Source organism: Nicotiana attenuata, chromosome 6 (assembly GCF_001879085.1).
Source record: "Nicotiana attenuata strain UT chromosome 6, NIATTr2, whole genome shotgun sequence".
NCBI classification, from domain to species: domain Eukaryota; kingdom Viridiplantae; phylum Streptophyta; class Magnoliopsida; order Solanales; family Solanaceae; genus Nicotiana; species Nicotiana attenuata.
The window spans coordinates 90,098,211-90,119,841 of record NC_031994.1 but is presented as its reverse complement, the minus strand read 5'-3'; the positions used below and the strand labels follow the sequence as shown (position 1 = coordinate 90,119,841).

Here is a 21,631-nt window from a genome sequence, read left to right as displayed (position 1 = left end):
AGGAGAGAATGTTCTTGTATTGGATGTAGTGTATTGTCTCTTGAGTACCAGATCTCTATTACAAAATGACAAGGATCCCCTTTATATATGAGGGGGAATCCCAATATAATATAAATGCATTTATTACAAAGATATGGGGCTGGTACAGCCATTTGATACCATGATACGGGATTGGACTAGCCTACTAGACTGTGCCAGCTTTAATCAAGTGCCTAGGGAACTCCCCCTCTTTCCATCATACCTATCGATCTATGCTGCCTCGGAGTTCATTGTCTGCAAATCCTTCGAGGTTATATCTCGAGTCTACCTCGATCCCTAGGAGGCGTATCTATGGAACGTCGTAATGGCCACAAAATCGGCTCCTCTGATTTCACCGTATACAGATAGTCCCTGCGTTTCCTAGAATAAAAATGATAGGAAGCGATTTCGAACTCTTGCTTCTTTGATACTATTGCGATGACGTCAGTCTATCACAGCATTAAATGCCATGGCTCAAAAGCCACGCAAGGGTCGTCGTCAATACGACTATCGAGAAGCTCACGAACCGCTATTGGTTCGTCCTTTCCGCTGCCCATATGGATTCTATAAATACCTCAATCGTTTAGTGATTCACACTTTTTACAACATCTTCAAACTTTCAGAGTCAAAGTCATCCTTTTTCACATTCTTCTTTCCTTGATTTGTTACTTCCTTTCTTAGAAGGACCTTTCCACCACCATGGCTAGAACCTCTAAAACAGTGCCTCGAAGGGAGGGTACCGCCTCTTCGTCTCGAACATCCAAGGGCAAACCCAAAGTGGCCCCCACTGTTGAACAGTGTACACCTACCGAGTTTGATACTGTGAACGATTTTTCTATCGAGAGGCCCTCATCTACGCCGGGCCGATGTGAACATGTGTCCTGGTATATTAGCATCGTGACTAATATACAAAAAGTGATGGAAGACTGTCGATGGGAGGAGACAGTGTTGGTTGAGATTCCTAACTCTAGTGAGAGCATAACAGATCATAAGCCCGGCTTTCTTTATGTATATACATACCCATTCACCTTGGGTCCCGTCGATTCTTCAGACCCTTCTTGCCCGGCAATAGATCCGGTTATTCTTGACTTTTGTCACAAGTATCAAGTGACGCTAGGCCAAATCTACCCATCTTTCTGGAGGATAGTCTATATGCTCCGTTATTTCTCCAATAAGGTCACGGGTACGACTTTTACCCTTGACCACTTGGTTAGACTGTATATAGCCCTCGTTTTTACCAAGGTTTGATTAAGTTTCACCCTCGATCCTCGAAGCCGTTTTTCTCGAGCATTGATGAGAACAAGGATCGGGGGTGGATGAGCAGGTTCGTCCGGGTGAGGACCTCAGACATCATCCCAGCAGAAAGGATGCCTTTCCCGGAGGAGTGGAATACAAAGCGTAAGTGCCTTTCCTTCGGACATGTTTTACTGTCTCTTTACCTTCTCAAAAAATGATCTTTCCTTCATTTTTGCAGCTATCGTTTGGTATCCCAAGGCGGTCCAGGACCTGTCGGGGTGGATCAGGAAACTGGATGTTTCGTCCCTTATACCGAGCGTTCTTGGCCCGATTCGGCTAAGACGCGGTGGCCGGCCAAGAATCATGGTAAGCCTTTTGTTGCCGCCACCACCATGTTTCAATATCTCTTTCGCGTACCCTCCGTGTTGATAAGCTTTGAGTATTATGCTTATGCAGGCCTTGGCGAAGGAGTACTAATGAGACCGCCTGCCGACGGCGAAGAAGAGACCTCGAAGCCCAATAAGGGTAAGAAGAGGAAGAGAAAGGCGACTGCTGAATCTCCTACGTCAAAGAAGCCCAAATCACACAGGCCTCGTGCTGATGCCAAGGTCTCGACTTCAGCTACCGGGGCAAGGCCCGATACTGAGGGTGAGGATGACGATGATGATGAGAGCCCTTTGGTATAAAGGACAAGGCCGGGCACGGATGCCTCGCAAGTGGCTGGGCCGAGGGCCGCTGAATCGGGAACGCTCGAGGTGGGTGCCGATACAATCCCCGAGTTCCTTATTGGACATGGTACAGCCCCTATCGAGGAACCCGTTGCTGGTGACTCCGAAGAACCCAAACTCGAAGCTTCTCGGGGGCGAGAGGAGACCCTTAAGGAGCTTAATGCCCTGGGTGGCATCAATTTGGGCACTTCCTACTCATCGGGGGAGATCAGGGATGCTCAGAATCAGGACACTGCTGGTGCGGGGGCCTTTCATGGAGGGAGAAATGTGCTTGAAGACCTTCTTGCTGATTTCGATGATAACATTGATCTCGAGGCTCACGATGCCCTCAGGAAGGCGGAGAGGCTTCATCGACAGGTGATACTCTTGGCATATCATTTGCGTTTCTAAATCTTGGTGCTTGACCCTTTGTCTTTTCTGTGGTGTTGTAGTCCAAGAAGATGTACGATCATGCCTTCCCTAAGCTCCAAAATGAGCTTTCGTGCCGTAGGAAAGAGGTTGAGAATCTCACCTCGGGGTTAAGGGAGTTGGAGACCTCTTCTGCCCGAAAGGAGGAGGAGCTGAGTGGGCTCCGGGCGAGATTGGAAGGAGTGTGCCGGGAAAAAGACACCCTCGTCGAGCAGGTAATACCCTATTTGCGAGCTCGCCCTTTGTCTTTGTAACTTGGTGTACTACCAACTTTCTTTTCCCCCGCAGGTCGGGCAAAGGAATGCCTTGGTGGAGCATCTCCGAGAGGAGGCGGTCGCCAAGGATGCGGAGGTCCTCGATTTGAAGGAGCAAAATGAAGTTGTGGCCTCGGAGAGGGACCTTCTGCGGACCGAGCTGGTGTCGACCCGGGATCTTCTGCGGAGTGCCAAGGAGGAGGTTGCCGCATTATCGTCCGCTAAGTCCGCGGCAGAAGAAAAGGCGTCCTCGTATTAGAAAGATGCCACTACTGCGTACTAACGAGCTCGAGAAATATTAGCGAAGGCCGAGTAGAAGCTAACGAAGGCCAAGCAGAAGCTGACCCGGGCCGTTACTTGTGCATGTACGCAACCGAGGAGGCAGGCTCTTGAGGAGGCGAGTGATAAGGGCGTCGATCTCTCAGCCGAGATCGAGGAAGCCCGAACCATGGAGGAAAAATCTGCTTATTTGGATACTTCATATGAGAGTTCCGATGATGGTTCCGAGGGCAGTGGTGGAGAGTAGACTTAGGTCGTCTTTTCTTCTTTTTGTGCAAGAATTTCTTAGGGGAAAGACTTTGTAAATGCTCCCCTGTTGTAAATGTGTTTTTGGGAATACAACAATTTTTTTGCTTCCAGTTTTTTTTGAGTTCTATGTTTTAATGCTTTTGTCTCTGAATTCTGGAGTTGGTTCTTCGGGGCACATACTTGTGGCAGTCGAGGCCATTGAGATTCGGCACCTATCTTAAACTTGGGCCGGTGATTTCTATAGGGTCGATGCCCTGAAAATGGCGAAAACCCTCGGGGTCGAATGACTCTCGAGCGTTTGCGTGGTAGTATCATTTATATGATGTGCTCGTGAAGCGACTGAGGTGGCCCCACCGGCGTATTTCCCAAAAAGCGTACTGACATGATCAGACTCCATTGGTCTCTAGGAAAGGCGATCAGTCGCCACCTGCTCTATATATGTACTTGTTTTTCCTCCATTTGGAAATACCACTACACTGAGCGACTATCTTTTTTATAAGGTTTTTCTTCCATGCGCCAAATTTCCTTCAACTCAAAGCCTTTTCATTTCCCCCTTTCTTTGGTTCGCCATAGCCATGGCTGCTATGCCCAAATTCGCTCACCAAGGAGAGGAGGGATCTGTCCTAGCTTCGCACTCGGTTGGTGGTACACCGCCGGTGTCCAGCAGGCTAACGTCGAGGTGCTTCGTCACGAGGAGGGATTTTATGCTAGAGAAACCTCCCAATGTTCCGGGCCGCCGGGAGCATGCGTCGAGGTTTATCTCTTCGATAGAGGATGAGCATATCGAGGCAGTCAGAAAACACTGTGGATGGGGAGGAGAAGTGGTGCTGCAGGTACTCTCCCCGGAGGAAAGCATTACGGCCCAATGCTGAGGGGTTTTTGAACGTATATACGTACCCTTTTACATTGGGCCCTCTCAATAGGGTCGTGCTCGAGTTTTGTAGGAGGTATTAGGTTACCTTGGCACAGGCTCATCCGTCCTTTTGGAAGATAGTGCTGATGATAAGATATATTGCAGATAAGGCCGGACTCGAATTCACCCTTAGTCATCTCATTAGGTTATACCGGCCTTTGCATTATCGAGGCTTGATTACTCTGCGATGTCGATCCACTCGGCCCCCTGCTGTTAGTGATGAAGAAGACGAGGACCAAGGGTGGATGAGTCGATTCGTTCGGGTACGAACAGTCGATGTTATCCCTAGAGAGTTTCTGTCATTTCCTGAGTAATGAAATTTCACACGTAAGTGGTACACTTGTGTTTTTATCGTTTTTGTCCATAATGGAGGCGGGCCCCGTGAAGATGTTCTCCTTTTTGTTTTCTGTAGCGATCCCTTGGCTGCCTAACGAGCTTCCCGACCTGGCGGAATGGTCTCGGAAGTTGGAATCTTGCTCGTCTTACGATAAGTGCAAATGGCGAGACCTGTCTAAGGGGAGATGGGAAGCAAAGCATCATGGTAGGTGCATAGTTCTCTTAGAAAGGTACTTTCTCTATAGCGCACTAACTCTGTCGACGCAGGTGTTGGAGAATTTTTCGAGATGAGAACGTGTCCCAACGGGGAGGAGGAAAGATTGCTAACCTCGGGGCCGAGGATCGATAACAAACGGAAGGTATCTTCGAGGGGTGAGGATGCTCTCAACAGGGCGAGTCCTGCTCTGAGGTTCAAAAGAGACGAGTCGTCCGAAACTCTGGCCTCTGAGTCCTCTACTCTTCAAAATATAGTTCCTCCCTTGCCGCCGTCTCCTATTCCCGTCGAAGTTACTTCGAGGGACGAGGTCCATCTGTCGTCTTTTCCTTCCCCTACCGAAGGAATTTCAGGGGAAATTCGAGGCCAGGGGCCGAGCGGATCGAATGGAATATCGGGCGACCGTGCTCCCATCGGGAGTAATTTTACCGGGGCCGACGATGCCAAGCCAGCAAATGTGTGCTCGACTTTTGACGAGGTCCGGCGGCTCAGTTCCATGGTGAGTGTTGGTAGTCAGTACAGGCTTTTTAGTTTCGCGCCTTCCTTTTCTTATTGAGCTCCCTTTTCGCAAGCATTTGACAAGCTTAAGTCCGAGCTGCTTCGTCGTGAAGCCATGCTGCGGAAAGATTTGGAAGGGGAGAAATCCCTCACGCTTCTTTGCAAGAAAAGGGGAGATGAGCTAGAATACCTGCGGTACGAGGCGGATCAGAGTCGGAACTACGAGAGCTATCTCGAAAGACAGGTAACCTTTGCCTTAAGTCGATGTATGCCCCTCATTCCGCTTTCGTAGGCTAATATTCTTTTGTTTCAGCTGCGGAGAAAAACGGATGACCTGGAACGACTTTGGGGCGAGGTTGGCCAGGTCAAGCATGAGTGTAACGAGCTAAAGGCTCAGGCGGATACCCAAGTTGCGGCCCAGAGGGATGCTTTGGCCAAGGCTTCCGCCCTCGAAGTGCAATTCCGGAATGCCCGTGCAAACAACTCGGTCCGAACGAGCATGATTGCGAGGCTCGAGTCTGAGCTTTTAAAGATGAAAGTGGAGGTTGTAGATGCTCGGGCTGAAGCCGAAGAGGTCCGAACCAAGGCTGATAAGAAAGTGTCTGTCTTTTTGCAAGACGCCGCCGACGCTCGAGCTGAGCTGAGAAGGGCTCTCGACCGGGAAGGTAGGAGCAAAGAGTATGTTAGATGCAAATCTCGGAGGGAAACCCTCGAGGAGATACATGCCAGAGGCTTCGATCTCTCGGAAGAGATAGATCAGGCAAAGGCGGACGAGTATGATGCTAAGTTCCTTTTGTCCGATGCCGAAGATAACGAGAAAGAGACCGACGGGCCATAGTCCCCGAGGGGGACGTAGATTGGGTTTTTCTTTTCTGATTTTGTATATAATGCCAACATTGTAAATGGAGCTTTGTATTTTTTCATACATACATATAAAAGGAAGCCTTGCGGCTTCATTTTTCATGCACTTCCTTTTGCTTCGACGTTTGTCGGTCGTTGGCCAGATGAACTGGTTTCCAAAAGAAGAACCCTTAGGTCTATAGTACGGCCCTGGGGCTCGCTTGGTTGGCCCGTAGGCCCTTACGTGTTTGGTCTGTACGACCTTTTAGTATGATCCGGCGTTTAAGCTCTTATGCTTTTGCTCTTGGGCAAATTCAGTTAACTTTTTCGGGCTTCTTCTCTGAGTCGGGTTTCGACTCGAGCTCATTGGCCCCTAAGTTTTGAATTTAAAGCTGGCCGGTAGGCTCTTACGCATTAGGGTCGATACGACCTTTATATGGGTTGGCGACAGTGGCTCTTACGCATTAGGGTCGGTACAACCTCTCATATGGGCTGGCGGTAGTAGCTCTTACGCATTAGGGTCGGTACGACACTTTATATGGGATGGCGACAATGGCTCTTACGCATTAGGGTCGGTACGACCCTTTACAATGGGCTGGCGATAGTGGCTCTTACGCATTAGGGTCGGTACGACCTCTAATATAGGCTTTATTTTTCCCTTGTTAAGGACTTTTTGAAATTTGTGTTTGCCCGACTCTTCGACGGTTTGGTAAAAACCTCGATTGTGAGTCATTATGTGGCGATATGCGAGCACCTCGGGAGGTTTTGCTCGGTGGCTGAGTGTTTCGAAGCCTATAGTTTGGAGCTGACATGGTCGAAGCTTTTTTGCATATGTCGAGGGTAGCCTGTTTAACCGGTTTTTTTCGAAGTAATTTCGAAGTAATTGAAGGCCTGTGATTTTATAGCGACGGTCGGGCGTCCCTGAGTCGCGTTAGTTTGGCTGGTACAGCCTTGTGACCGCAGTCATTGTGTTCAGCCGGAGCCTTTCAGTCCCCGAGTGAAAGAGTTTCGACGTCTATATCGAGGCTATGCCTTTTTAGGGGTCTTACAAGTTCGATATATAGCCTTAACTTTAAGATCGGGATTATGCCTTTTGTAAGGTCTTATAAAATTTTACATGCCTTACTTTGAGGTCTTACAGTTTTGTTACTTGGTACAAGTATGGTTCATGCCTCGCTTGAGGTCTTACAGATATTGTTGTTGCCATATATAGGTCTTACGAGATCGAGGTTGCCCGCATAGGGTCTTATGGTCTCGGGTTTTTGATAAGTCGATGGGATGGCAATTGGCGACATTCCCCGAGACATTGAAAGTTTTCTTGGCTCTGGAGCCATTTTTGTAACCTTAATGTTGCCTCATTGAGGGCTTATAAGTTCAAAGCTTCCGACCCGGAGGTTAGACGGCTTCGAGTTCTCGACGCTAGTCCCCGGGTGTTCGGGACATTTTTGGCTTCTGGAGCCGTTTTTGTAAACTTGATATTACCTCGTTGAGGGCTTACGAGTTCTAAGCTTTTGACCCGGAGGTTATATGGCTTTGAGTTTTGACGCCAGTCCCCAAGTGTTCGGGACATTTTTTTGGCCCTAGGGGCGTTTTTGTAAGAAATAGCGAATTTCTTTAAAATGCAAAATACTTTGATGGAGGGGAAAGTATCCTTTGATTACTTGGTACAAGTATACATGTCTTTGTTGTCAAGGGCTCGGTTGTTCTATACGTACACGATTCGTTCGACCGTTTGGCCCGGTACATCATTTTCCTATCGAGACCCTATCTAGCATATCTTAGGCTTCTCCGAGGAGGTGATCTTCCAAGGGGATGCCCCCCAGTATTCGAGGTTGATTTGAAGAGAAGCCTTGAATACTCGTTGAGTCTTCCTTAGGTAGCATATAGATATTGCCTCGTTAAAAACCTTGCTGGTAAAACCCTTCTTGGGACAAAAACTCGGTCGAAGGAAAAGAGTGCAACGTATGCTTTTGGAACCTAAGGCCTTCAAGTTGGAAAATGCTTCAAGTTGGAAAGCGCTTTGGCTGTTTCGATCGGATACCTGCACACAGGTTAGTGTGAAATGTAACTAAAAAGGGGGAGATGATTATACCTTGTTGCTGATGGCGCCTTGGGCCTCTATGTGCTTCGAACAGTTGCTTTCAGGACACGGTACGGTCCTTTGCTAGTTTAGTCGGGTGTAGCTGAGAATATAGCTTGTTATTGCTATTTTACTGTTTGCTTATCCTTTGGCTCCTTCGGCGGTGGAAGTATTGGTGCCGGTGCCACATCGTGCATCGCAAACATCTCTTTTGATGCATGCTGGTCTCTGTAGACGGTTTTTATCCCGTCCTTTGTCGGAAATTTCATCATTTAATGGAGGGTGGATGGTACTGCTCTCATGCAGTGTATCCACGGCCTACCGAGCAAGGCGTTGTATCTCATGTCTCCTTCGATGACATGGAATTTGGCATTTTGGGTAGTGCCGGCCACGTTGACCGGGAGGGTCATTTCCCCTTTTCGTTATTTCGCTCGCCATGTTGAACCCTTTGAGGACTCGAGAGGCGGGCACGATTTGGTCGAGCAGTCCGAGCTGCTCCACCACCCTCGACCTGATGATGTTGGCCGAGCTACCTGGATCCACAAGCACACGCTTAATTTGAAATGTATTTACAAGAAAAGAAATTACCAATGCGTTGTTATGGGGCTGAGATAGAGCCTCGATGTCTTCGTCGCTGAACATGAGGGCGTCCTCGGGTAAGTAACCTCGAGTTCGCTTTTCCCCGGTGATGGAAATTTTTGTTCTCCTGACCATGGGTTCTTGTGGAGCATCGATACCTCCGAAGATCATGGGATGACATGTTGTGGCTCGCCTGTTTCACTCTTCTTGGTCGCCTCTCTTTCCTGGAACTGATTTTTGACTCGGTCGCTGAGGAATTCTCGGAGGTGACCTTTGCTGAGTAGTCGGGCTACTTCTTCCCGGAGTTGTCGGCAATCCTCGGTCCTGTGACCGTGTGTGTTGTGAAACTCACACACTAAGTTATGGTTCCTTTGCGAAGGATCTGATTGCACGGGCCTAGGCCCCCTGGTGTCTCTGATTTTACTGATGGCGAATACGATGTCTGAGATGTCGACATTGAAGTTGTATTCCGACAGGTGCCTCCGTTGGCCCTGTGTGCCTCGAATCTAGCTCTGCTAACAAGTCCCCGAGGGTCTGACCTCGATCCAGCCTTCGATCGTTGCGAGGTATGTTGTGCCTCGGGGCGTTTCTTCTATCTTCAGCGTATGGTTGGTATCTTTCTTTGTTTGGCTTTGGTTCCTTTGTCGGAAGCCTATTAGGATATACCGAGCCCGAGGGGGCTCCTAATTGGTCATCTTCGACCCTGATCTTTGATTGGTGCCGGTTGTGGACATCCGACCAGGTCACGACGGGATACTCGGCTAAGTTCTACTTCAGTTGTTTCAAAGCTACCGAGCTTCGCTCGTTCAAACCTCGAGTGAAGGCCTGCACTGCCCAGTCATCGGAGACTGGTAACAGTGCCATTCGTTCCATTTGAAAGCGAGATATGAACTCTCGCAGCATCTCGTTCTCCCTTTGCTTGATTTTGAAAACATCGGACTTCCTTGTAGCTACCTTGATGGCACCAACATGTGCCTTTATGAAGGAATCTACTAGCATGGCAAATGAGTCTATCGAGTTCGGGACTAGGTTGTGATACCACATCATTGCCCCTTTTGAAAGCGTCTCTCCGAACTTTTTTAGTAGGACGGATTCGATCTCGTCGTCCTTTAGGTCGTTTCCCTTCACCGCACAAGTGTAAGCAGTGACGTGCTCGTTGGGGTCTGAGGTTCCATTGTACTTTGGAAGGTCAGGCATTCTGAACTTCTTTGGAATGGGTTTTGGGGCTGCTTCCTGCGGGAACGACTTTTGTACGAACTTCTTCGAATCTACACCTTTCAGGATCGGGGGTGCGCCCGGAATTTGATCGACCTGAGAGTTGTAGGTCTCCACCTTCTTGTTGTTGGCTTCTATCTTCTTCTTGCCCGACCTGATCCTCTTTGTGAGGTCCTCGGGCATTTTTATGATGGCGGGGTCGGCTGCCGACCCGTTATTGCTTGATCTTTCTGGTACCTTCTCGGCTTGGGAGCCGTTTCCGGTGCTACCGTGCTGGGAGTTTTCTGGTGGCTTTGCAACTGAGCAATCGCCAGCTGTTGTGCTTGTAACATCTCGAAGATGACGTGCTGGCTGACCCCTTGTTCTCCCTGAGCCGGGGTTTTTTGAACTTCCTGTTGTTCCCCTTGGTGTATGCTCCTGTTGGTGTGGGAGCTTATTTCGACGTGTTGAGCGTCACGCGAGACCGCGTCCACGGGAATTGGTTCTTGCGCATCCCCGGGATTTCGTGGTGGTACATCAACACCTGAAACAGCTACACCATTTTCTCCATGGTCCTCAAGGTTGTTGTTTTCACGTGCGTTTATTGAGTTAGACATTTTGACCTGAAATCAAAGATCTTGGACAAGAAAAAGTGTGAAAGATAACTTGCGTTATGTAGCAAACCAGCAAGAAAGCAATCACTATTATTTTTAGCCCCACGGTGGGCGCCAAGCTGTTTACCTTGAAAATGATAATAACAATTAGATTTGATTTTGTGGTTCTAAAAATATGTGATCTATTTTTATGCCGGTTGTTAAACAATAGATGCTAAGCGAAGGATTGGAAATTAAAACGATAGTTTGTAGATAACTTGTTAACCAACCCGAATAGTTGGGAACTGGGCCTCGAGCTTGCGTATACAGGGCCTCGAGGTCGAATCGGATGCCCGATTAAGGGCAGTCGATGAAGGACTAACAGTTATGAGAACTGTGATTGCGGCTCTTTATGACCAATAATGGCAATAAATGAAGAACAATTAATAGAACACAATGAATACAAGCAATAAATGTAAATAAAGAAACCAAGAGAATATATTCAAGCTAGAGAGCAATTAATGTTCTTGTATTGGATGTAGTGTATTGTCTCTTGAGTACTAGATCTCTCTTACAAAATGACAAGGATCCCCTTTATATATGAGGGAGAATCCCAATATAATACAAATGCATTTATTACAAAGATATGGGGCTGGTACAGCCATTTAATGCCCTGATATAGGATTGGACTAGCCTACTAGATTGTGCCAGCTTTAATCAAGTGCCTAGGGAACTCCCCATCTTTCCATCATACCTATCAATCTATGCTGCCTCGGAGTTCATTGTCTGCAAATCCTTCGAGGTTATATCTCGAGTCTGCCTCGAGCCCTAGCAGGCGTATCTGTGGAACGTCGTAATGGCCACAAAATCGGCTCCTCTGATTTCACCGTATACAAACATCAAATATTTTCGAAGCAGACTTAGTTCGCCAGAACAACTAATATGTAAATCAAGGGAAAAGGGCCAAATATACCCCTCTACTTTCATATATTATCTACATTTAACCATTGTTATACTATCAGGCCAAATTTATCCCTACCGTTATACTATCGGGCTAAATTTACCCCTACAATCAGCAAACTTTAAAAAATTATGTCAGTCCGTCAAGTGACTCAAAATCTCCCAATCATTTTAATTAAATCACTTGTTGTTCTTCTTGCTCCATTATTTTCAGAAATTACTATTGATGTGAATGCTAAAGTTACTAGACTATACAAATTATTCATAAAAAAAAAAAAATTATCAATGCACACACTTCTCTTCTTGTAATAATGGGTTTGGAATTGGTTTAAAATTTTATTTATTTTTCAATCATATACATACCGTAAAATTCTGTGGGTCTATTTATTGTATATTATATGTAGCTGATTATCATGTATGTACATGTATATTCAAATATATTTTGTCATTGTCTTGTTAATATAGAGTACGATCGACTAACTTAAGATTGCACAATGTGTAGGCATTTAATTAAAGCAAAGTTAAATTCGACAATGTAAAGTCTCCAAGGAACTTCAACATCAATCACTAATACTTGCAAAGTCTCATACATTTGGTGCAACGAATTCATCAAAATTGAAATGTTGTAAATACTTTTTAGAATTTAGAAAAGCAACCTAATTCAGATTTTTCAATTTACTATACTTTGTTTATTTGGTTGTATTAGGAGTAATATTTTTTTCTCTAACTCAGAAAGTAGGTAAGTGCCAATTATTTCGAAAATAATGGAGCAAGAAGAACAACAAGTGATTTAATTAAAATGATTTGGGAGATTTTGGGTCACTTGACGGACAGAGGAGTAATTTTTTAAAGTTTGCTTATTGTAGAGGTAAATTTAACCCGATAATATACGGTAGGGGTAAATTTGACCCAATAATATAACGGAGGTTAAATGTAGAGAATATATGAAAGTAGAGGGATATATTTGACCCTTTTCCCTTAAATCAAAGGTCATTAAGAAATGAGAATTAAAGAAAAGATATGCATAGAAATTGATCTTATGTTCGATAACATTACACATGACGACATTGACAATCATTATTTGCCTAGTCATATACGAGGAGAACTTAATCAAAATTTACAGAAAAACTCTAGGTGTGGCCTACGTGGTGTGGACATACATATTAGGGAAAGGATACACAAATTTGACAACACCAACTCCACTGCCTCCATGGCTCTTCCATTCAAACAAAAGAAAGCCCTCCTTTCACTTCGGTATTGTATATCACAAGTTGTCACAGTCGGGGCGGAGCTGGAAGCCGAAATGTGGATTTGGTCAAGCTCAGTAATTTTTATTTAAACTTTTGTAATTGTATTAAGAAATTTACTAAATACAAAAATAAAATTCAGAATCTAATTACTACACATCTAATTATGTCGCTATGCTAGAATTTTGAACACATAAAATTTAAATCGTGACTCTGTCTCGGGTGACAGTTGATTCCGTGAAGTGACAGTGAGATTATTACTCTTTATCTAACCAATGACATGCTAAGGCATAGTCCAACTATAGATTAACTTTATTTTCCCAAGTATCTGCACGTGAATTCCCAATAATTTCTCATGCATTTGTGGGTCCTTTTTGGCCAGCACCTCTCTTTTTGTTCTCATGCCTAAAATCCAACTTCTAGTTAGAATCTCATCCACACTCCACTCTCTCCCTCATTCTTCTACCTTCTTTCCCTACAATCTCTCCATTCCTAAATACCTTTCACATTCCATTTTCAAAAGTTCGAGCTTTAACAATGTCTCTTTGGCCATATTCAACCTTTCTTCTTCTTTTTCTGCTGCTCACTTCCAGTAATGGCGCATTTGGCAATAACGCAGTAAATGAGCTAATTCTTCAACTCAAAAGACTTCAAAGGACGCAGCAGAGTAACAGCCAAAGTTGTTATTCCCAAAAATCAAGTGAGTATTAGCAAAAACAAGATTATAGAGATAGTCATTTTACGTTAGTGTATAAAATAGAGTTAGCTATTCCCTGCGATATTATCAAAACTTTTATTGGGATCTGCTAATAGATTTGCTTCTTTTCATGATTTTATATACTATAAGTCACCTTTAACACTCCCACCATTTCTACTTTAAATTTATTCTTCACTAAGCTTAAAGATAGTAATAAATACTGGAAAACAAACTATTGAAGATACCACTCATATTGGGTTTACTATTTTTTCGACAAGGTTCTGTACGTCAATATGTAATATTGTCGCACAAGCTAAGCTTTAATTCTTTTTGCTGGTATATGATTTTCTTTAAATCTTTTTATCTTCTTAACTCATTGGATTATTTACATTCTTTATAATACTTCGTTAGCTAAACATAAACCTATTTGACTTTGGTGTCTGCTATATTCATCTTTCTTTCTCCAGGAAGTGAAAATGGAGCAATAATATTGGAAATGAAGCACAAAGATTACTGCTCTGGATCAATTAGCGACATGAACAGAAAGATACAGAAACAGCTAGTAGCTGATGATATTCGAGTTCGGTCAATACAAGCCAGTATCAAAAACATCATTTCTGGAAAAGTGGAAGCTTTTTCACAAACCCAAATTCCTATAACTTCTGGGGTCAAACTACATAGTCTAAATTACATTGTCACAGTAACGTTAGGTGGTCGAAATGTGACAGTAATTGTGGACACAGGAAGTGATCTAACATGGGTTCAATGCCAACCTTGTAGATTGTGTTACAATCAACCAGAACCTCTATTCAACCCTTCTGTTTCTCCTAATTATCAATCAGTTGCATGCAACTCAGCCGCGTGTCGATCTCTTCAATCTGCAACTGGAAATTCAGGATTATGTGGGAATGATTTAACAAAATGTAATTATGTTGTCAGTTATGGAGATGGATCCTACACCAAAGGTGAACTTGGTCAAGATCATTTGGTTCTTGGAAACACTTCTGTTAACAATTTTGTCTTTGGATGTGGTAGGAATAATAAAGGTCTGTTTGGTTTAGCTTCAGGACTTATGGGACTTGGAAAGAGTAATCTTTCTTTGATTTCTCAAACATATGGGATTTTTGGTGGTGTTTTCTCTTATTGTTTGCCTTCAGTTGAAGCTAAGACATCAGGGTCATTAGTATTTGGTGGTGACACTTCAACTTTCAAGAATTCAACACCAATCTCTTACACTAAAATGGTTCCAAATCCACAGCTTTTTAGCTTCTATTTTCTTAATTTAACCGGGACTAGTATCGGTGGGGTGACTATTCAAGATTCAGCTTTTGGAAAATCTGGAATTATCATTGATTCTGGCACAGTAATCACAAGGCTCCCTCCCACTATTTACAAAGCTGTAAAAGCTGAGTTCTTGAAACAATTCTCAGGGTACCCTTTAACACAAGGATTTTCAATTCTTGACACTTGTTTTAATCTCTCTGCATATGAAGAAGTGAACATTCCTACTATTAAAATGCAATTTGAGGGTGGTGTTGAGATGGAAGTTGATGTTACTGGGGTTCTTTATTTTGTAGAGAGTGATGCATCACAGGTATGTTTGGCTTTGGCAAGCCTACAATATGATGATGAGATTGGAATTATTGGAAATTATCAGCAGAAGAATACTAGGGTCATATACGACATAAAGCAGTCACGAGTTGGATTTGCAAAAGAGACATGCAACTTCTGAGTTTTCATGCAGATAAGACAAAGTTATGCCTTAAAATTCATCCTCTCAAAAGAAAGTCAATACTGTGACTGGTTGGTAATGAAATTTTAAGAGGACTATTTTTCTGAATATAAAGAAAAAGTAGAGCTTCATCCTTTGCGAATATAGATATTATGAGTGCAAGTTGTTTATTATCAAGACTGTTGAAATATGATATATCTCATAAGCTTCTGGAAATCAACCTCATTATATAATGTCCCTTCTTCTCTGAGCCGAGGGTCTTCCAGAAACAGCCTCTATCCATTCATGGTAAGGGCAAAGTTTGCATACACTCTACCCTACCCAGACCCCACTGGTGGAATTGTACTGGATTGTACTGAGTTGTTGTTGCAGACAAAATTTTACAAAGTAAAGTTCAGACTTGCTTTGAAGTTGTCCTAAAATAATCAGTTTTTAAAACGCTTCGATACATATGCAATTTTGATGTTTTCCTGTAAGTAAATGCTATAACTCATATAATATGGTTTTTATAATTACTATCATTTTGTTGCCAAGACATCTTTATAGTGTACAATACTAGTACTACATTCTATATACAGACCTGACAAAAAGATTATTTTTTTAATCATTAAGAAAAGTTTGATGCTTAATCATCTTGTAAGGATTCAACAATTAGTTGCAGGAGGAATGAAGTCACATGTTGGCATATTCTTTACAAGCACATAAAAACATGCATTAGGCCCACATTAGAATGTCTTGATAACCGAGCCAGTTGTCCTTTCCTTCTTTGATTCTCTGACCCCATGGCCCTAGGGTGGTGTAGTTTTCCCCTTTTAGACAAGATAGACTTAGTGGTCAATCCTGGTGGGCTTAAGAATTGACCACTAAGTCAGAAAAAGGACATTCCGATGTACAAAGTATCATGCGTTCATGCAGGGTCCGAGAAAGGGCCACACCCCAAGAGGGTGCGATGTAGGCAGCCTACCCTTCATCGGTGGCTGGGAATACCCCTTTTTTAGACTTAGTGGTCAATCTTAAGCCCACCAGCCACAGAACTATTCCATTTGCTCCTCTCTATCACAGCAAGACCAGAGCCAACTGTACTATAGCACATTTTAATAGCTGCAGAAGATTCCAAGAATTACAACTACTTGGTACATATAATTTCACAAGTTCATTCTTTCTGAAGTATTATGAAGGAATACATCAAACGTAAGACTTGCCGGATGAATAACTTTGGTCAGTCAGCTCAACTTCTTTTTACCAGAAAGCTGGTACATCCCATCTTGTATAATTTCTGTCATGTTGCATACAAATTCAGCGGCACAGGAGACAAAATGAAGTTTCAAACTGGAGTACATTTTCCCAGTTTGTAATTTGCACTCATGTATCCACTAAATGCTGGTCAACATTGCTAACAAGAGAAGCCATTTCCATATTCTGATTTTCAACAATATCGTCACCCTTTTTACTCTTCAACATTTCAGTTGGAAGAATAGAAGCATTTGGATCACTGCTTGGTATTAGAAAAAGAATGCAAACTGGAAGGATTCTTAAACAGCTCCGGATCACTATCACTATCCAAAGGTTGTCAAATTCTGTCCTTGTAACATTGAAGGTATGAAGTAAGAGGCCTCCGCCCCATGATGCTGTGAGCATGCCAATATGATCGATTGACATTAGCAAAGCAAAAAAGGTTCCTTCAATGCCTGAGGGGCAAAGCTTTGAACTGAGTACAAGAAGAGGCATCCATTTGAGACGTCCGATCATATGAGAAAATGCTGCATCACTTACAACAACAACATAATCAGGGATACCAAATTTTAAGTTTACGCGTGAGACCAATATTAAATCTACCAGCCCTGAAGCACCATACAGTAACTGAGTCCAGAAAAGTACGCTACGGAAAGGATGGTTTTTAAAGGCATTCTGGTAAAGGAGAACACCAAGAAGAGAGCCCACCGCACCAACAGAGGATATGGACCCTACCATCTCCTGCACAACGCATGGCAATTATATTCAGACGTCTTGTGTTAAGATAGTTTTCCAAGTCGAAAAGAAAAGAATGACCAATTTTAAATAATAAGCTGGAAGTAAGGTCTTGAGTCATTATCAAAGTTATCCACAATAGGTTGTAGAGATATAATTCAAATACCTTTGAAAAAGACGGGCCATCCTTTGCATCTGTATACCAGTAAAACATTCCCTCGTGAATATGAAAACTCAATGCAAGAGAAATGTACATGTATATACATGGCCTCCAAACACTCTGGCATTTCAGTGCCATCCACATAGCTTTACCAGCATCAGAGAACTTTTGACTTACCTGTTCTCAGAGACTTACATATATGAGACAAATACAAAAGATAATAAGGATCCCTAAAGTGGCGAAGGCGACTTACCCGCTTATATGCAACATTGGGTACATATGTTTCACGTGACATCATTCCTACCAAAATGACCAGACCAGCAGGGATGCTTAAAATTCCAAACACTCCCTGTCAGTTATCAGTAGACAAGAAAATATATCAGCGACATCAAAGCAGTGACTGGTATTGAAACAGTCAGCTAATCATGAAGCATGATGGTTCAGTATGATCTAAAAGTAACCTAAAGTAGCTTAAGTTACTGATATGATTCAGGAAATAAGAAAATCTTATTGAGATAGTAATGCCCTAATTTTCATGTAATGAGCCTCAGGCTTGACAAAATGATTTGATCAATTCGCAAACCTCAACCAAAAGCAGAAAGAATACTACATCCAGAAAAAAGAAAAGATAGCAAATAACTCAATCAACAAACCTTGGATCCAATTAGATGAACCAAAAAACCACTGATTCCGAACCCTATCAGTTGCCCCACTGAAGAGCTCAGACCACACAAGCTTTGCATGTCACTGGCAAGAGAAGGATAGCTGATGCTGTTCTCTGTCACACACGCATCAATGGTCACATCTGCTATTGCCACTCCCGCACTGCCAGCCATTAGGCACAACAAAGCAAATGCAAGGTGTAAGTTCTGGTTGATTGACAGACTAAGCATGGCAACAACACCGATGAAACCTAAAGAACACAAGGAAATAAGTCAAAAGAATGAGTTTTTATTTGCAATTTCAATTACATGGCATTCGGAAGTTGGCGACTCAACTGAATGCAACAACTTGTTAAATAAACTACATCAAATTAATCTATTTGTTAAAGTTTTCGTAAGACCAGCTGGAAAGAAACATGAAAAGGCACAAAGGATAGTTTTCTTTTTATTCCCCATATATGACAAAAAGAGTAGATGTGGTTCTTTGTGCTTATCAATTTCATCCTTCACACTTGGCTTCACATAATTTGACCATAGAGCAACTAGATCAGCCACTTGAGTCTTTCCCTTCATGCTTTGGAGACTTCACAAAATTTAGTTTTCCCCATTCTCCACTGAATGTTAGGAGGCCCTATTTTGCTGGAGATAAGGTATCGAACATACAACAATTTCAAAAATGCAATTGACTCATTATTCACACATGATGTGACTGAAATTCTATACTAGCAAAATAGATGCGAAAATAAAAACAGCAATTAGAGAATTCAATATTGTCAGAACTCACCTGCGATTGACAGTCTAGCACCTCAGCTGATTTGACAGAAAATAAAGATTTTGGAACTTTATTCTCTCTTTTCTATGGTAGAGACTTTCTTATATTAAATGGCCGTGACAAGATTTTGCATATTTTCATGTGTTCAAGGCCATGTTTTGTGGAACGTAATGGCTAATAAAGTCCGTTTATGTCCCCACAAGCATATAAGCACCCAGATATGAACTTATATCCCCGCACTTTGTGTTTGGCGCATATATTAATTTGTTAGTGGAAAATGTACTGGAAGGGTGGCATTACCCTCATACAGAACCAAAAACTAAGTGAAGGTGTTGCCAAATATGAACAACTAAACCCCATTCACAAACCAATTAAGCAGAAAGTGAGTAGAAGAAAGAGAGGAATAACACTTGACAAAAAAGAACCGATACCCTTTGCTCCAGGAGCCACTGACTTTTCTTCCCCTTTCTGGTGTTAGCGTTTTTCTTTTCGTCACTATATAACTCTTCGACCACCAAAAATTTATCATAGTTACTATGATGCACTAACCTCCGGTCTTTGCGAGTTCGGCTCATTTCTATACGTAGGTGATACAAGTAGCGAATTGGTATTGCAAATTTTAGCAATCCATGTTGAGATCCTTTTGTTTTAAAATGTAATACCAATTCGTGTTTCTAAATTCAACTTGGATTAAGAAAAATGTGAACCCAATTTTCTTTCTTAATAATGTCCTGTATTAAGCCTTCCAAATTCTCTATATCTTAATATATATTAATCTAGGATGTGAAGAAGCTACACATACAGAATTTACATTTTAGGTCAGGTTGCGAATAGCAAACTCATTCTGGACCCAGGAACCATAGCATGTTACATATTCAGTATATCTTCTTTCAATCTCATCTTCCTTCCTCCCCTATGCTTTCCTCACTATCATATCTATTGCTTTCCCTTTTTTTAATTACAGAAAAGGTCTTCCCCGGTATTCTTCATTAAGAAAGAAGGCCTTCAGATGTACTCTAAACTCTTCTTATCATCCCAGAGAACAGATGAATTGGACAAATAATCTTATTTTTTGAACTACACAACTGCCATGAGCAAGTTCCTTAAAACTAGAACCAGTCTGACCTCAGTGAGAGAGCAATGATTTTAGCATTCAAAATTTTAGGGGCCTCCCTTGAGCTGGACTACAAAAGAACAGGAAAGCAAATACCTTCTTACTGATCCTTTTGAATTCCTTGAACAAGGAGCACACACTGGTGCCTCTATCTCCCAATATTTCTCTTATTAACGAGAAAATCGCCATATGATAATAAGAATTGTCACAATGTCACTATTGGAAAAACACATAAATATTCTTACATCTCCCAGTGACATCATATTGTGAGGTACCGAAGGATCTCTACTGCCATGGTTTCCAGAGACGGACCAGCTTCTAAAGACCAGCAGTTACTATCGTACAGCTAGTATGAACAACTCATATCATCAAAATGATGGCAGTTTGGGACAAGATTGGAGCTCCTTGGTATCAGTATCACAGGTAGAGGATATTAAAAATGAAAACCAAGGATTAGTCAACTCATACTTGTAACGAATATTAATAGCTTAATAAACGATTCAGAGCTCAAATAGAGCTTTACAGCCATAAGAAGCCCCAAACACAGTAGGAATTTCAGCTGGTCCTCACGCTTGATCTTAATTTGATACTGTTACTTATGCTTAATGGTTTCCAGAGACGGACCAGCTTCTAAAGACCAGCAATTACTATTGTACAGCTAGTATGAACAACTCATATCATCAAAATGATGGCAGTTTGGGACAAGATTGGAGCTCCTTGGTATCAGTATCACAGGTAGAGGATATTAAAAATGAAAACCAAGGATTAGTCAACTCATACTTGTAACGAAGATTAATAGCTTAATAAACGATTCAGAGCTCAAATAGAGATTTACAGCCATAAGAAACTCCAAACACAGTAGGAATTTCAGCTGGTCCTCACGCTTGATCTTAATTTGATACTGTTACTTATGCTTAATGGTGATTCACATTTCAATGTCATCATATTGTCATTACTTTACAAAGGATAAAAACATAGTTGAATTCTGAAACAAGAAACAGAACTAAGAAAAACAGATTCAAATTAAAATGTGGTTTTTAATTGATGTAGAAGCTTTCTAGGCAAACAAACCCAAGTGCTCATAACTTACATGAAAAAGGGAATGAAAAATAAAGATTGCATGGTCAAAACTTAAGATTAGTTTCAACCAACATGTAACACAGAACAGAAAAATATATATACAAACATTCCTAAAGTCATTAAAGCTAGCAGGCAGCAGTTCATGTATTGAAGTAAATTAATCATATTAGCCGTTATTCAATTTGCAAATGATGAACTTACCACCAAGCATGAAGTACGGTCTCCTTCGGTATCCAAAAATAGGAAGAGTATCAGTTAAAAGGCCCCAAAGAGGCTTAACAACCCAAGGCAATTGAATAATTCCAAAATAAATTTGAGCTTCAGATGGCTGTAACTTCTGTTCATCTTTCATATAATACTGTGTACTAATCTTGCTCAAACCTAAACTCATTCCCTGATTTATTCCATACACAATTACCACAGCTGACACAAAGCTCCAGTGCAACTCCTCACTTAACTTTCCTAACCAATAAAATGGCCTTAAAATCAGACCCAATATTCTGTTTTTTGGCTTCTTGTCTCTGTGAAGTTGGCCATCAAGTAAAAGCGTACCTTCTTGGCCCATTATTCAATTGGTTTCGATAAGAGATAACCAGATCTGAAAAGTTATTTCTGCATTAGATGATTTGAGTTCAATCAAAGGAGCTTTTAGAATTCGAGAAACATGATGATGGACTGAATCAAAGTTTGAAATGGGTAACGGAAAACTGGTGAAGTCAAGTAAACAGTACGAGGACGAAGAGGAAGAAGAAAATGGCGTAACCAAAATCGATGTGTTGACTTGAACGACAAGAGTTTTGGACCAAAACCTCCCTAAATT

General features: G+C 42.4%; 2 protein-coding genes across 3 annotated transcripts; one reads left to right on the top strand and one right to left on the bottom strand.

Annotated features, from left to right (window-relative positions):
* LOC109227432 (aspartyl protease family protein At5g10770-like) lies at positions 13,037-15,570 on the top strand. Its single transcript, XM_019392598.1, has 2 exons — positions 13,037-13,326; positions 13,791-15,570. The coding sequence occupies exons 1-2, from the start codon at positions 13,164-13,166 to the stop codon at positions 15,053-15,055; spliced, it is 1,428 nt and encodes a 475-aa protein (XP_019248143.1). The 5' UTR covers positions 13,037-13,163; the 3' UTR covers positions 15,056-15,570.
* On the bottom strand, positions 16,112-21,618 carry LOC109227431 (probable folate-biopterin transporter 3). Of its 2 annotated transcripts, XM_019392597.1 has the most exons (6): positions 21,013-21,618; positions 17,837-18,096; positions 17,437-17,532; positions 17,190-17,360; positions 16,911-17,029; positions 16,112-16,823 (listed from the first exon to the last, which is right to left on the bottom strand). In XM_019392597.1, exons 1-6 carry the CDS (start codon positions 21,374-21,376, stop codon positions 16,418-16,420), a joined length of 1,416 nt encoding a protein of 471 aa, XP_019248142.1. In that variant the 5' UTR covers positions 21,377-21,618; the 3' UTR covers positions 16,112-16,417. The 2 variants fall into 2 exon arrangements, with proteins under 2 accessions (XP_019248142.1, XP_019248141.1); XM_019392596.1 differs by having other exon boundaries at positions 16,112-17,029.

Coding starts and splice junctions, on each gene's coding strand:
- LOC109227432 (XM_019392598.1), top strand. CDS start 13,164: ATGTCTCTTTGGCCATATTCAACCTTTCTTCTTCTTTTTCTGCTGCTC. Junction 13,327..13,790: donor TTGTTATTCCCAAAAATCAA/GTGAGTATTAGC, acceptor TTCTTTCTCCAG/GAAGTGAAAATGGAGCAATA.
- LOC109227431 (XM_019392596.1), bottom strand. CDS start 21,376: ATGGGCCAAGAAGGTACGCTTTTACTTGATGGCCAACTTCACAGAGAC. Junction 17,361..17,436: donor CCAATGTTGCATATAAGCGG/GTAAGTCGCCTT, acceptor CTCTGAGAACAG/GTAAGTCAAAAGTTCTCTGA. Junction 17,030..17,189: donor ATGGCCCGTCTTTTTCAAAG/GTATTTGAATTA, acceptor TGCGTTGTGCAG/GAGATGGTAGGGTCCATATC.